The 15,449-nt window shown below is 44.8% G+C and overlaps 1 protein-coding gene and 1 pseudogene across 3 annotated transcripts; one reads left to right on the plus strand and one right to left on the minus strand.

The window, feature by feature from the left end:
* The first annotated feature begins 248 nt into the window (after positions 1-248).
* Positions 249-9,474, plus strand: LOC141437255 (double-stranded RNA-specific editase 1-like). 3 transcript variants are annotated; one of them, XM_074100508.1, is made up of 11 exons: positions 249-436; positions 702-760; positions 1,618-1,695; positions 2,485-2,616; positions 3,392-3,488; positions 4,168-4,289; positions 4,852-4,954; positions 5,270-5,371; positions 5,963-6,126; positions 6,668-6,899; positions 8,001-9,474. In XM_074100508.1, the coding sequence occupies exons 1-11, from the start codon at positions 421-423 to the stop codon at positions 8,138-8,140; spliced, it is 1,245 nt and encodes a 414-aa protein (XP_073956609.1). In that variant the 5' UTR covers positions 249-420; the 3' UTR covers positions 8,141-9,474. The 3 variants fall into 3 exon arrangements, with proteins under 3 accessions (XP_073956609.1, XP_073956610.1, XP_073956611.1); XM_074100509.1 differs by having other exon boundaries at positions 1,633-1,695; XM_074100510.1 differs by lacking the exon at positions 1,618-1,695.
* Positions 9,475-10,819: 1,345 nt separating this feature from the next.
* LOC141437242 (uncharacterized) lies at positions 10,820-15,197 on the minus strand (annotated as a pseudogene).
* Between the last annotated feature and the right edge of the window lie 252 nt (positions 15,198-15,449).

The raw sequence follows: 15,449 nt of genomic DNA on the forward strand, positions 1-15,449 counted from the left end.
AGTTTCGATTAGTTTAGATTAAGAATTTTTAAATATCTTTATTAAACTAGTAATATTTGGTAATATGAAATAAAATACAAAATATTATTTACCTTATTTATGTTATTACTCAACAAAGAACAACAAAATGACTTTTTACGATTAATTAAGCGCGCCGAGTTGACTTCAATTTTTTTTTCACTCGAATACGAGTTTAACAAATTCACTCGAGTAAAAAACGGTTCGAGTCTCGAGCCGCATCGCATCACTAGGCTGTGCCTGTGCATGCTGCGCCATTTTTGTGACAAGCAAGCAGGCGGTCGGGCGACAGCGAATTCGCTTTTGCGTTACTGCCTTTTGTGGCTTTGTAACTGTGAATTCTTTATTAGTTAAACAGATTTCTGGATTAACGCACAGTAACACCGAAAAATAATCAACAATATGTCCTACAACAAGTGTAAGTATTCACTGTTTAAGATATATAATGAGTCATGCATGACTTACTTTTTTGTGGCATTTTTAGGTAAGTAAATTACTTTTTTAAATCGTTAAACTTCTGATTGTTAATTCATTCATTTTGTTGAGATCAAGCTTAACTTAATTATAATATAATGACGGAGCGGTCGTAAATAGGCCGGCTTGATATTGATTTTCTCCGCGCGCTGCGCCGAGTATGGTGGACTATTTATATCAAAACCTTTGCATTGTTTTTGTTACTGCAGATAACACGCGTCACTCTGGTCGCTTCAACACCCCAGGCCAATTCGTGTCTGCCGGAGAGGTAATTCAAGGACTCCATTGCCTTAACCTAGGATAGTTTCTTAACTGGTTGACCACTCTAAACTACTGATGAAAGTACAAGTTTTTCTTGTGCTGAAGTAATATACATTGACGTAGTTAGAAATTGTTAGATGTAGAGGTTGAAGGGTTAAGAAAAATAAATTTGAATGATTTATGTTCAATGTATGTTTGGTATACCATCACAGCTAACAATAGCATCTGTTGCCAGCACAATGTGGAGCCCCGAAAGCCCTGGTCCTGGCCTAGTAAAGTCATCAGCCACTCTCTGACTGTGCTCCGGTCTTGATCATCTGTCCGTCATTATCATATGAGATGGGATCTGTGCTACACACTCTTTAATTTCTTATGATAATTGGCCCCCACCAATGGCAAGCTAAAGGTTTCTGGAGTCATTTGGCCTGTGGTGAGACGCTTAAGATGTAGACGGGAGGCTCTTGGAGGGTGGTGAGGGGTTGAGAATGCATTATGATCACGAGATGACACATCTCGCGCACATACGGGGTTCTCTAGACTTAAGTAGACAAGCTTCCGTGGATTCCTACCATCTTGACAGCCCTCTGAAATTGTAACTGAAATGGAGAAATTCAATGCTGATTTTCCTTTCTTGTATTGAGTGTAGAGAGAAGCTGGTGCAATTTCACTGGGTGACAGACATGATAGGAATACGATGGGTAGAGTGATGTAATTTCACCCTCTTAGAATGATTGATTGACATAATGTTAGTATGATTTTTCCTTCATCACTTCCCAATAGTTTTAAATTGATTATCCTGTCCTACAATCCCATCCTGTTGTGTATGTATGTGTGAAAGAGAGAGGTTTTTGCATCGCTCTAAAGGCTGTGTGCCGCCAGTTGGGCGGAGGCGCGGCGCCGGGCGGCCAGAGGCAGCATAACAACCCCAACCTTGCTGTCGGAGTGAGTATCCTGTCTTATCACTGTCTTATTTATATTTGGTTAATCCAAAAATTGCTATGATTATTATGCATGAGGATTCAATTGCTTGACAGTAAACATAGATCATGAAAGAATACAATGGATTACTGGAGACAAAATTGTAGCCAGTGGCGTAACTATAGGGTGGCAGGGCTGGCAAAATGCCACGGGCCCCCGCCCGACCCAAGAGGGCCCCAGCCCAAGAGGCCACGAGCTCAGAAATATTTTTTTAACATTGTAGGTACCTGAGTATTTTACTTACTTTACTTTTACTACTTTACTTAAAATTAAACTAAGTTCAACGTGACGATTTTTACTGATAGGGCCCCATCAAAAGTATTTGCCACGGGCCCCAGATGGTATAGTTGCGCCACTGATTGTAGCTTGCTGTGCAGTGTACAGTTGAACCATTTGTATACTGTACTGACCCACTGAAGAATATTCTCACAGTGTTATAACAATTTTGCTTGTCAGGCAATGCTATATTGTTGCAACATCGTCTGAGCATGTATCAAGTGGGTCACGATTTAGTTGATTGAATATGTCATACCTACAACCTTATTTAGTGCATAGAATGCAATATATGGATATATAATGGATTGTATGACATCTGAAATAAACAATTTTAATTTTAACATTAGTTTCAAGTTCTTTACTTACAGAATTTTAATACGGAGATTTAATCCAGAAAAAAAATCTAATGTGTGGGGTAGAGTTGAATGTGACCAGGTGTAGTGTGGTTGGGTATAACAAGGTGTTGGTCGTTGGCAGCAACCGTTCAACCAGCAGCAGCAGCAGCAGCAGCAGTTCCAGAGCGCGCAGCCGCCGCTGCCGCCGCCGCCCGCGCCGCCGCGCTCGCTCGTGCCGCCGCCGCAGCCGCAGCCGCAGAACACGCCTCTACAGGTCAGTCACTCGCCTATAAGGTATGTTGTGTGGTATCCAACACAATAATAATAATAGTAATAATATTACGTTATAAATTAAATTGAGTTTGTAGATAGACGTCTGAAATAAGGAATTAACACCATAATAATATATTCCCATGGGATTGGAATATTTAAAAGATTTCTACCTTTAGGATTAGACATAATTATTACATACATAATTATTAAAGTACATTTACCATGTATTGGGTTATACCTGAATAAAAGAAATTATTTATTACATTTGGCGCGGGTATTTTGTATGCAATGTCAATGAAATACACAATGTTATGGAATTCCCATGGCTATTTAGTAAAATTCCGGCATTTGAATTCAATTGCCAGATCTAACGTTTTACGCGTGCGAAGCCGTAGGTAAAGTCTAAAAGGAATAAAATGTCACACGAGTTAGAAACGTGACTGGACCATGCATTAAAAAGCCATTTATTTATTTTAACAGCTCAGTATCTATAAAAAGGTCTTATGAATGACAAAAAATCCATCACTTGTTCAGAAAAACCTCTATTGAAAAGAACCCGGCAAGAAACTATAAGGTGTATTTTTTTTAACAGGTCTACAATATTAATTAATTAAATTTAGTGTAATGACTTACATTAAATCACAAGTGTTTAATAACAGTACATTTTTAACACAGCTGTTTTGCTATTTGAAATAAGGGATTGCCAATGCGGATCATTCCCAAACATCCCTGTCATAAATATTATCATCCATTTTTTAATACATTTTTTTGTGCAGACCCAAGACGTGGAGATGAAGCAGGAGCCGGGAACGGGCGGCAGCGAGGCCGGCTCCGAGGGCCGTCCGCGCCCACACTGGGTCAAACTCAACGGAGGTAAAATTAACTTATTTTGAACCACTGGCAGCAGCGCCGAGAATATATCACCACGCTGACACATGTGACTGCTACTTTCATAGAGAACCATTTTGATAATACGAGTACGCGTGTTAATCACGAAACATTACATTTGTAACACAAACCTGACACAGCTTAAATCTCACGTAAAGACGCTGAAAATTGTCGCATTGGTGAAATAGGGCCCAGATGGCAAGGCGCGCCACTTTCCAGTTTCCAGCGCGAGAAAATTTTATGGCGCCTTTTGAGAGGCAATGGAAGCGGCGTGTAAAATGAGACTCAGTTAAGGCCTTTTCACTCTGACCATAAATCATCAATCTGATCTTGAATAATCTTAAACACACGAAAGACGAAAAAACAAGACAAAATAGACTTACATTATTTTAGCAAGAGATGACGATGTCAATTAGATTAATTAATTAATTTCAGAAATGAGGCTGGCATCAGAACAAGTAACCCAAAAGATCAAAGTCACATGAACATGTTTAGTTATTTTCTACATTACATAATACGGGCTAATCTCTAGAAATACTGAATCTTTTTAAATTCTTCACTAATAAAAATCAACACTATCCATGATTAACTTAGCTTTATATCCTGGGAAAGCCTAAGTTTCCTTTTCACTGTTCGTCAGTGCAAGTTGTTTTGTCGGTTGCAGTGAAGAAGATCAGCAACAAGGAGCGGCGCCGCCGGCAAAACGAGAACCTGCGCCGCCTGCTCACGCCCAAGAATGCTCTCATGGTGCTCAACGAGATGATGCCCAACGAACAGTTCGCCTCCGTGAGTACCCGCAGCCCGAGGGGCCCCCACTACATACAGATAACCTCAAAGTCCTCAAACTATGACCATCTGCCTTCAGATAACCCCCATTTTTAAACACTATCCCTTTACCACAGTATAAATAACCCTCAGGTGTTACCAATTACCTATGTTAAGGTGGTTTTCCACCGGCGAGGTGAGACGAGACGAAGCGAGACGAGAATTGAAAATTGTATGGCAGCGCCCGCGGCGGCCCGCTAGATACAAATTTCAGTTCTCCTCTCGTCTCGCCTCGCCGGTGGAAAGTCACCATTATACAAATAAATCATTAATTAATTGATTAATTCTACATTGTAAATCACTGCTAACATCAAATGAATACCAGACTTCAATCCTCAAAATAGGTATCCCTCTTATCTTCTAATAAACACAGACTATAACTACTTCCGAGTACGTTCAAATGAACGCTTTTGTTTCTTGTCTATTATCTGGTTGCCGTTTCATCCAACCAAACACCTTTGTTTCACTAGTTAAATATATGAATAAATATTTAGAACTGGTTTAAGATGATTTATTGTTACAGCAATTCAAGGTGGAGCCGGCCAGCAATCAGTTCTACAAGGCTAACAGCGCGCAGAGCTTCTGCGCTGACCTTACTCTCGATGGGAACATTTACAAGGGATTCGGTGAGTTCCACACTAACTAATAGTATACATGCTCTGAGGGAGTTTGGTACGTAGAGCCGAATTTTAAGCTGGTGATAGCCCAGCACTGTCGGCCCTCCCTACCCAGTCGTCCATAATGGATTTTTCCGACTGCACGCCCTCATCTAAAAAGTACCTCATATATTTTTTTTTTAATTAGAAACGAGTAAACATAACACTAAATCCTTGTAGTGTCATTGACCCTTGAGGCAACTTAACTCAAAAGAAAAACATGGTCGGATGTCGAAGTCTTCTTCTGTAATCCGTCTTCGCGTACTGACTTAGACTGTGTTCCAGGTGAGAACAAGCTGTCTGCGCGCAATGCGGCGGCTGAGAAGGCCATTCGGGATCTCATCATTAAGCGCATGTCCAAGGTCCTCACGTCTGAGGTCAAAGACGGTGAGTAATTTAGGTCTTCCGTATATCAATATGGATATCACTTATTGAAAGCTTCACACAGACAATTAAGATTGCCTTGTCTGGACTAAATTTAGCCCTGAGTTAAGTTACTTTTAGTTTCCCCCCTTTACTTTTGTTTATTTAGGGGCTGTTTCACCATCCATTGATTAGTGTTAACTGAAGGTTAAACGTGATGCCGTCTCCGTCTATTCAAACAAAACAAATAGAGACGGCATCACATTTAACCGTCAGTTAACACTAATCAATGGATGGTGAAACAGCCCCTTAGTAACGCCTCATAATTTTGATTTCTTGTCGCCCACGTTGGAAGTCTGGTTAAAAAATTAAATTGTTAAACCTAGTTCAGCGACAGTTAGTGTCGTGAACGAGTCACCTCTCAAGTGGACTGCTTCACGACACTTGAAACTAGAGCCAGCTTGTTCAGTCAGTACCCGTGTAAACAAGTGAACTGGCCCTATACTATGAAGTGCAAAATTCCAAGTTAGTATCTTGCCGTCCCTCTACGAGAGCGAGAGGGACGGTATGTCACGATCTTGTAATTTCTTAGTAGCCCCCTGGTGTTGTTGGCAGGCTCGGAGTCGGACTCTGCGAGCCAGAACGGCGAGGCCGAGGGCGCTCTGCCGATGATCCAGCTGGCGTCGTTCGCGCTGCACAAGCTGTTCTCCGAGTGGGAGTACGAGGGCGTCAAGGTGCCGCAGCTCAAGCAACATGCGCACCCCAAGGACCAGCCCGCGGTCAGTCTACAGTGTAGCATCAATCATCATGACACCCGTAGGACTATATGACCGGATGGACAAGTGGTTAAAGTGAAAAAAAAAACACATTTTTACAAGTTTTTATTTGACTAGCAATGTATGTATGGGTCAAATATTGCAAGTTAAATTTGAAGCATATACAGTAGTCGGATTGACTTACAATTTGGCGTACATGTAAATCTCGTGACTACAATAATCTGATAGTGACGTTCTGGTGGTTCAGCCAGGATAATTTTCACAGGATGAAACTCCTTAATGGTTAATGGAATCGACTGGAAATTTGGTATGAAAATGTTGTTTAGTGTGTAGTAGTGTGTAAGGACACCGAAAAAATGCCACGTTCGAGTTACGCACTCATAGACCTTCACAACTACAATTATAAAATGTAGAGGGGTGCTCCTTCGTGACTGAACAGATATGTAACTAGAAGGAATTATGTTCCTAGTAGAACACCAGTTATCAAAGTTGGTTATCTACGAGGAACAAGGGTTCAGTTTTGACGTCGTAATGGTCGATCCAGGGGTCCGAGGGCGAGTGCTCGGAGCCTATGGCGGTGGGCGCGCCGCGTCCCAAGCCGCCGCTGAAGCGCAAGGAGCTGCCGCCGAACGCGGCGTCGCTGCACCCGGCGATGCTGCTGTCGTACATGCGGCCCGGCCTCGAGTACCGCGAGCTGGCCGTCGAGGGCGACAAGCCGCAGACCATGCTCTTCACCATGGGCGTCGACGTCGACGGCGCCACTTACATCGGGAAGGGTGAGACACCAACACATATTATTTGTGTATAAGGTGAAGATGGGTTACGGTACCATCAGCCAAATAAGTGGTCTATCAATTTTTTAACAAGTTCTTATCAAACGAATATGTCGCTAAAGTCGAACTTTCAAGTTGACAGACACGTCTATTGGCATTATTGTTTTATGACATGCAAACGATTATCAACTTTAGGGTGGTAGACCACATATTTTGCTGATGGTACAAGGGCTATCGGCGCCGTGACAGGTTAACGACACAATCTCCAGCGACTGGCCTGACATAGGTGTAAACATTTCAATTTAGTTACTTGATTATCTAGTCTCGTAAGATCAACGTCAAATTTTGATCATTAGATATTTTTAATTTAGGGGCTGTTTCACCATCCTTTGACTAGCGTTAACCGACGGTTAAATGTGATACCGTCTCCGTCTATTAGAACAAAACAAATAAAGACGGCATCACACCTAACCGCCAGTTAACACTAATCAATGGACGGTGAAACAGCCCCTAAATGTTGATAAGTGAAGTTGACATTAGCATCGCCGTATGTCCTAAATTTAGGATGTTGAGCTTTACGAGGTTAGTTAATTTAGTTATTAAACTAGCCTGTTACAAATAGGTTCGATTATTATAAGAATCTGTAGTGAAATTGGTTTGGACAACCTTTTTAATTGTCGCTAGATTTGACAATAATGACACTTGCCCGAAATGTTGCCACACACGATCAAGTAAATTGCTTGGTTGGCAAGTTTGTGAAAGTTAAGAATTTATTGGAACTGTTTTGAACTTGTACAGGTCAGAGCAGAAATTTACGCGAGTATCTTCCAATACATGTTACATAGTTGCGTAAGTTAACCCTTAACAAGGCCTTATTTATTGGGGCATGCTACCACAGAATCAAAAGCAGCTATCGAATACATACCTGACAAAGAATATTTTTAAAGCTAGTCGTATTTTCAAAAAATACAATGGAAATTATGACTTAATATGAAATAAATAAGGTTCAGTTTCCAACCCTATGCAAGTGGTCGCTAAATCGCCTCTACCTTATTAAGGGTTAACGTCTGCGGCCAGTACAGTAAGTGCACGTTTGTTCGGCAGCGTCCAACAAGAAGGAGGCGCGTCGTGCGGCGGCCCGCGCGGCGTGTGCGGCGCTGTTCAATCTGCACTTCCCTGACACGCCCGCCGCCGCCGCCGCCCCCGCCGCCGCCAACAACCAGCCGCAGCCCATGGCGCAGTAGGCGACACCCCCCCCCACCCACCACCCCACACGACACTGCGCAAATGTAGACACTTACCGACACCAGGAAACCGTAGTTGCTATGCCGTCAGTGTTAGGTAATCTGTTGAATTGTAAGGTTTTTTTGATCTTGCTAGTGTCTTCGACAGACGAATTTATATTTAATTGGCGATCTAACGATCGTTGTGTGTCAAGTGGAAGCAACTGGACACAAATGTATGTCTGCGCAGGCAGGTGGTTGATTTAATTTTAATTATACGACATAAAAATAAAATGTTCTCTGGTAGCTCGTGGCTTAGTGGCACTATAAGTTTCTACATTTGCGCTGTCTCACTACCTTTTCAAACTAACTTGCTGAATTAAGTGTTTAAACGTGTCCCTGTGAGTTATTAGATCACGATAAGATTGTGAATGGAACTCGAAGTTATTCCATATACATATCCGCGCCAATATGTACACGATCGCAGATTTTTGAATCTCATTCTGATCGTGATCTAAATAACAATTAGTGTGGTTCCACAAACAAAAATTAGGGGGCTGCAGGCAATTCATAAGTTAGTCTATCTCTATCGCGAAAATTTTAAACAACAAAAAAATATTTTGTAAAGTATCTTATCGATCCAATCGTTGATCATCGCAGCTGGTAATTCGTGTGCTCATTCGGGCTTCGAACTGTGTTAAACTGGTATCACTGGATTGGAGAAATCGTCCCGCTTTAAGTAAAGTATTGTAAAGGATGGTAGGGAGCACACTTGTTGTGGGGTATGCATGACCGCCTGGTAAGGTGGTACCCTAAACCGAAGACGGAGGATGTAGCTGTGACTCGAGCGCGGCGACCAATCTGTCGCTCGTGCCAAGCTGTCGCTACGGACTTGATGAATCGATCTCCGCCTAGAGAAAGAGTCGTGCCACACTCGGCATGTTTATTTATGTTTTATCATTGTAATGTCTCATTTGTTTTATGATAATGTAACTATACAAGTCTTGTAGTTTTGTACTGTATACCAGACTAGACCAAAATTATAAAGTCAAAACAATGTTAATTGTTTATTATATTTACAGATCAAATATTACGGTACGGTAGACAGGACATTTTGTTCTTAGTTAAAAATCAAATCTTGAGAATGAAGGCATTTTTTTTATATTTACGATCTAGTGGTTAAGGGTATTTTAAAATTAAATAAACTAGGTAGGCAACCTATCCGTGCCGATGTGGCAATGGAAACCTAGATAGAATAGGTATGTTTCCAACCGCTAGATTCTAGATCTAGAGGCTTATATTATAACAAAAATAACAAACTTACGTGAAAATAAAGAAAAAAGATAAAAAAATAACGTGTTTTATTTCATGTTGTCTACACTGCCATTTGATCCCAAGAGTATATCACTCGCAGGGCTACCCATACACACACACACATGCACACACACACACACACACACACACACACACACGCACACGCACAAATATGTAATAATAATTATTAAGAAACTTTTATAAAAATAGTACTTCTAATGTTTTGAATTAATTTTCATAATATTTCATTAAGTGTAATTTTCATTTCTACAAATTAGCTATTTAATTTGTTAAATTCAATTCGCTTGTTTAGATACTAGTTGCAATTGTTTAGATACAAGTTGCAATTGATTAGATACTAGTTTCAATTGTACCTACTTTTAAGGAAGAGCGGACGTTCTTATTACAGGTATATTCTTACCTAAAAAGAGGCTCCAGCCACAATTAAATGTAACACGCAATAGTTTCTGAATAAATTATTATTATTATGTTTCCATAATAAGAAATAATGAGACCAGTTTTGGACACCGTACGTTTAATAACTTTAAATTGTACTCAATGGACAAATTGATCACAAGTCGTTTGGAATGTACATCAACATCTAGTAATAAAGACAACAGAGAACACGACAGCACACGGTCAACACTACACTACGCTATCAGTCTCAGTGAATGCTGGCTTTGCTGTATAAGAAATACGCTAAAAAACAATCTGAGTAAAAACTTAAGTATCAATGGCTCTTAAAAATAATAAAACAGTAAAAACATTGGTTACTAGTAAAACATGTCAACAGATAAGTTAATGTAAACAAACAGTCAAGAGGTATTCCGTAAATTCATAATACTCGAGTTGGCAACGCGCGATCGTGACGCTTACACTAGTTTAGAAGTAGATGGACGTAAAGATCCCTAAGCTAACTACGCGGCTAACGGCCGACGCTAGAACTGCTAGAAGTACACGACACGTGATCGCGGAGAAATATAACTGATAGCGCTTGACGAGGGCTGTTGTAAGCGTCAGAACCCCTGGACCAATGGATGATATTTGATGTTTAGAAAATACCAAAATTTACTACCTATTTAATACCTAACTTAAAATAATTTGTACCTCGATAGACAATAAAAAAATGAGTATGAAAATGGCCCAGACATTCTGACGCCAGGATGTTTTTTTATTGTCTATCGAGGTAGGTACTAAGTAATTATTTTAAGTTAGGTATCAAATATCTCCATTGGCCCAGGGGTTCGGACGCTTATAGGCTGTTGGTTGTCTTCGCCCTTTTGTTCGCACTAGGCTATTAACGCATTCACTGCCACCTGACTTCCATTGGTGCCACCGACGCACATGTGCGTTCAAAATGTATGAATAATTATGACGGTGCACTGGGCGAAGTTCCGAAAACGCATATGTGCGTCGGTGGCAGTGAATGCGTTACTTAAGTGACAAGCGAGACGTGGGACTAGATTTGATCAGTCTAAAAGTAATAAAAGAGAAACAATCGTTCTACACACAAACGAGATTTGCTTTACATTAGTTGTGGCACGACTCGCTTGCCAGACTAAATACTGGGATTATTTTTCTCCGCTGTTAACACTATGTACCTATTTACCTAATTTCGAGTTGTTCACACTAGCGGTAATAATGCGTCGACTGTTCGGATTTTTTTCACACTTATCCAGTGTGAACAGCAGAAAAAAATCCAGCAGTTTGCAGTACGAATAGGGGTGTGGACAACCGGGTACAGCCCTCAGCAGGGCTCCACCGGCGGACGCAATCGTTCGAACGGAGCTCACAACAGGCGGTAGGTCCACAGCGAGATGGGACTCTGCAGGCGCGCCACGTGCGGGGGCTCGCGCCCGCCCACCACCAGCAGCAGCAGGGCGGGGCGGGCGGGCCGGCCCGGCGCGCCGGCTCGTCGCCGCCCACGCCCGAGTCCGGCGTCAGCGCCGCGCCCAGCGCGCGCACGTCCGGCCCTAGGTAGTGCGGGTTGCAGAAGCCCAGCGACGCGCCCGACAGCCGGTTGACGCGCTCGCGCTCGCGTAGTCCGACGTGGACAGCTCGCTGTCGTCGTCGGTGCGGCCGACGCGCTCCGCGGCCGGCTCGGGCAGCGCGGGCAGCGCGGCAGCGCGGGCTGCAGCCGCCGCAGCGGGATCGCGTCGCCGCCGAACTCGCGCCGCAGCTCCTCCTCCTCGTCCGAGTCCAGATACACCAGCTTGGCGGCCTGCGCGGCCGACAGCACCGGCGTCGGCAGCACCATGTCCGCGAAGTCGGGCACCGAGATGGGCTCGCGCGAGATGTCGGCGCGCCGCCGCTCGGCCTCGTCCGCCTCGCGCGGCCCCCCCTCCGCGGGCCGCTCCATCGCGTACGCCGAGTGCGACTTGGGCAGCACCAGGCTCTCCGTGGAGTCCTGCCCCAGCGCGGAGTAGGAGCACCGCGCCGCGCGCCGCATGTGCAGCGCCGACAGCCGGCCCAGCTCGCGCAGCAGCCCGGCGGGCGGGGCGGGCGGGCCGCCCCCGCGCACCCCGCGCGGCCACGGCTGTCCCCACTCCCGCCCCCGCCCCGCGCTGCCCCCACGCCGGCACCAGCAGCGCGCAGCCGTCCACGCGCGGCGACGGCCAGTTCACGCTCTGCACGATGCGCTCCCACGTCTCCGTCGCTATTAGAACAGATGCACTCATAGGTTTTCTATTGAGAATTGTGTGCTCGTGACCATTGTTTATCATTTTCACTCGCCTATAATGCTTTATAATCACTACGTGCCCCAATCTGTGGCAGTATTTATACTATAATAATGTTAAGATACAAAGAACAGAAACGTACCGAAGTGGAACCGCCAGAGCTCGTTGGTGGCGCCGGCGCCGGCGTCCAGGTCCCCGCCGAAGATGTAGAAGTGCGCGCCCGCCCTTAGCCCCGCGTGTCCCGCGCGCGCGCCGCGCCGCGCCCGCCCGCGCCCCAAGCGCACCGCCGTCCACACGCGCGACACTACAACAAACCAAAGCCAATTAACTCCAATACTTGTATACTCAGTAGAAATCGTCTAGCGAAATGCTGTTCATGAAGTCATAATGTATATTAAGATAAAGAACCATTGAAAGCTAACAAAAGTGATACCACGAAGTACCTACAATACGAGGTAAAATCAATACTAGTTTTAGGTGCCTTCGCTGCGGGGCGCCAGCCAGATGCTACAGGGCACCGCGCGTGTGCCAGCGCCAATTCAACCTAACCACTTAAGTTGAATACCTAAGCAATTTTTATGGATCAAAAGAAAAACTAGATTCGGAGTATAAATTTTATAGACTTATCTTGTAGGAGTGAGTATGAGTATTCTGTCAAATACGACCTGACATTTGTCGCTTGTATTTAAAAGGGTGCCAAAGCCATGACTTGCCCGGAGTTCCTAGATGACAAAGACAGCCCTGCTATATCTTGGCTGATTAGTGCTATACTAGTGTACTAACTGGTGTAAATACTAGTGTACTGACTGGTGCTAATACTAGTGTACTGACTGGTGATAGTACTAGTTTACTGACTGGTGCTAATACTAGTGTACTAACTGGTGTACTAATGTATACTGGTGTAGTGACTGCGTGCTGTAGTACTAGTGCTTACTTGGTGCTATAATACTAACTATAGTTACTGATGGTGCTAGACTAGAGTGAGTGATACTAGTATAGTGAGTGGTGCTGTAGACTGACTGTGTCGTAGTGCAGAGGTCCCCGCAGGCCCTCAGGTCGCTCTGTCCGCCGTGCACGTAGAGGCGCGCGTCGTGCAGCGCGGCGGCGTGCCGGTGGCGCGCCGGGCCCGCCGTCGCCGTGCGCACCTGGTGCCACGACTCTGACTCTGCAACGCGAGAGCTTGCCTATTAAGTTTCTGCGAGCAACGCTATGGTGAATAACTTATTTTGGAAGTCAACAAAGCACATTTCAACACCTGCCTGCATTTGAGCATTGGGGGTCTTAAACTAAGAGCCTCTGCTAATTCACGCGGGTGCACGCGTACTGACTGGTGCTAGACTAGTGTAATGACTGGTGCTGATACTAGTGTACTGACTGTTGTAATGTTGTGACTGCCAAGCCGCGGCTTGGCGTGGACGCGGCGTGCCGTTTCATATCATCTAATCTAATAGAACAGCGCTGCGTGAGACGGTCTATATTACACTCTATTGACAAGGTAAGCCGTACACCGCGTGACTTAGCACAGGCCCCAAAGGAATCATGACCTATGATTAGATAGATAGATGATAGATAAAAAACTTTATTTCCACAACACATACACGGCTTAGTAAATAACAAACAATTATAAAGCAACATAAAAATTATCATGATGATTAATGACTTAATAACTAACATGCAACAGTTCCGAAAGTTAAATAAACATTGATTAATTTATCAAATTAAGAGACCCATGTGATGATGTGGAGAATAGGCGCTGACTCAGCATGTACTCGGCTGTGGGTGGCCACAGAGCTAATATTCTGTCAGAGACCTGAGACAGTGCCAACGTGCTTCCGAATAAGTTTTAATTTTGCCACATGCCAAACATTCAAATTTAAAAGTTTTTTTTTTTTTTTTTTTATGATTAGTCAAACAATAGACGAACATGAACAGTGCCTCACCATAATGGAACGCCCAGAGCTCGTTGGTGGAGCCCCGCAGGTCCTTGTACCCGCCGTAGACGAGCAAGCAGTCCTTGAGCCGTGCGCCGAGTGCCCGCGGCGCCGCGCGGGCCCACCCCGCCCCCGCCCCCGCCTCCGCCCCCGCCCCCGCCCCGCTTCGCGCCCTGCGCCGCCCGTCGCCCGCGGGCTGCCCCGGCAGCTTGCGCCATGTTGCCCAACTAAATACATTCATGTAAGTAAAACAAATAAAGTTCATCAACGCTCAGCCGAGTTGATCGGCCAATTTTTGTGCGAAGACGCGACATCTCTGTTACTAATTTAGTCATTAACAAAATTGGCCGTTTAACTCCGCTGTGCGTATGCGCGTTGATGAACCATGCTCTGCAACATCTAATAGGTTATATAGTTTATTATTTTACAACGGCTTCAATTGAAACTGTCTCGTGCTTAAAGCACACCGGGCTTCCGTTCTGGAACGCATACACATAAGGTACGAGTGCGAGAGAGAGCCTTTATTGTCCAGCGCACTCAGAATCACAATTACCACTCTTTCTAACGGTTAACGGTCTAAGCTAGAAAGAGATCGACAGCGCGTTTTTCTTTTGGGTTTTGTTGCCTTAAGGGCCAGAGACAAAAACCTTGCGTTTGTTTACATGTTTTTAAATTTTATTGAGTTTGATATGAACGCCTGCGCGTTAGTACATATCACCACAGGTTGTCATGGCAAGCACCTGTGTGGAGCCAGTCAGGCAGTCAGTATCGTACCTCAGTGTCATAGACCCAGAGCGGCACCTCCCCGAGCGCGCCGGGCTCCCCGCCGAACACGTACAGCTTGCCGGCGTGCGCCGTGCAGCTTGCTCCTGCAGCGACGGCGGCGCCTCGCCCAAGCACGCCAGCCGCTCCCACTCGCCCGTGGCTGCAACCGACACAAGCAGACCATTACGACCTTCGTCTAACAGTTATTGGAATCACAATCGTTTTCACCACTCCTTCCGTTGGACTCTATGCAGACAGAGCTTGCGCGCGGAGGACAACTCGCGCGTTCCCGAGGTAGGTACTGGGCTACATACGCCCGTTCAGATGCTTTCGCGCGCTATTTGCGTCGCTCCGTCTAGACCGGGTCTTAGAGCTTGTCTGAGCTAACATGACGCGAACCTCACTCAACTAAATCAGTTCATTATACCTAAGTAGGTAGTTATACAATAACCGCCTGAGTCTAACGGGGATTCAGTTCCCCGTACCTACGTACGAGGGTAGAAAGAGATGGTGTACGAGTATGTGATCATTAACATCAGCGCGTTACCACCTCTGACGCCAAAGGACAGTGGTGGGCAAGCGTTTGTCTATTCATTGCGTAGTGCGCCAGGTAAGCATTGTACGGTGAGCGTCTCGGTCGCG

Source organism: Choristoneura fumiferana, chromosome 17 (genome assembly GCF_025370935.1).
Source record: "Choristoneura fumiferana chromosome 17, NRCan_CFum_1, whole genome shotgun sequence".
Classification (NCBI taxonomy): domain Eukaryota; kingdom Metazoa; phylum Arthropoda; class Insecta; order Lepidoptera; family Tortricidae; genus Choristoneura; species Choristoneura fumiferana.

What these genes read in the sequence shown, in the direction of transcription:
- LOC141437255 (XM_074100508.1), top strand. An exon ending in AATTCGTGTCTGCCGGAGAG is followed by an intron (nt 761 to 1,617) that starts GTAATTCAAGGA and finishes ATCGCTCTAAAG; the next exon opens with GCTGTGTGCCGCCAGTTGGG. An exon ending in ACCCCAAGGACCAGCCCGCG is followed by an intron (nt 6,127 to 6,667) that starts GTCAGTCTACAG and finishes TGGTCGATCCAG; the next exon opens with GGGTCCGAGGGCGAGTGCTC.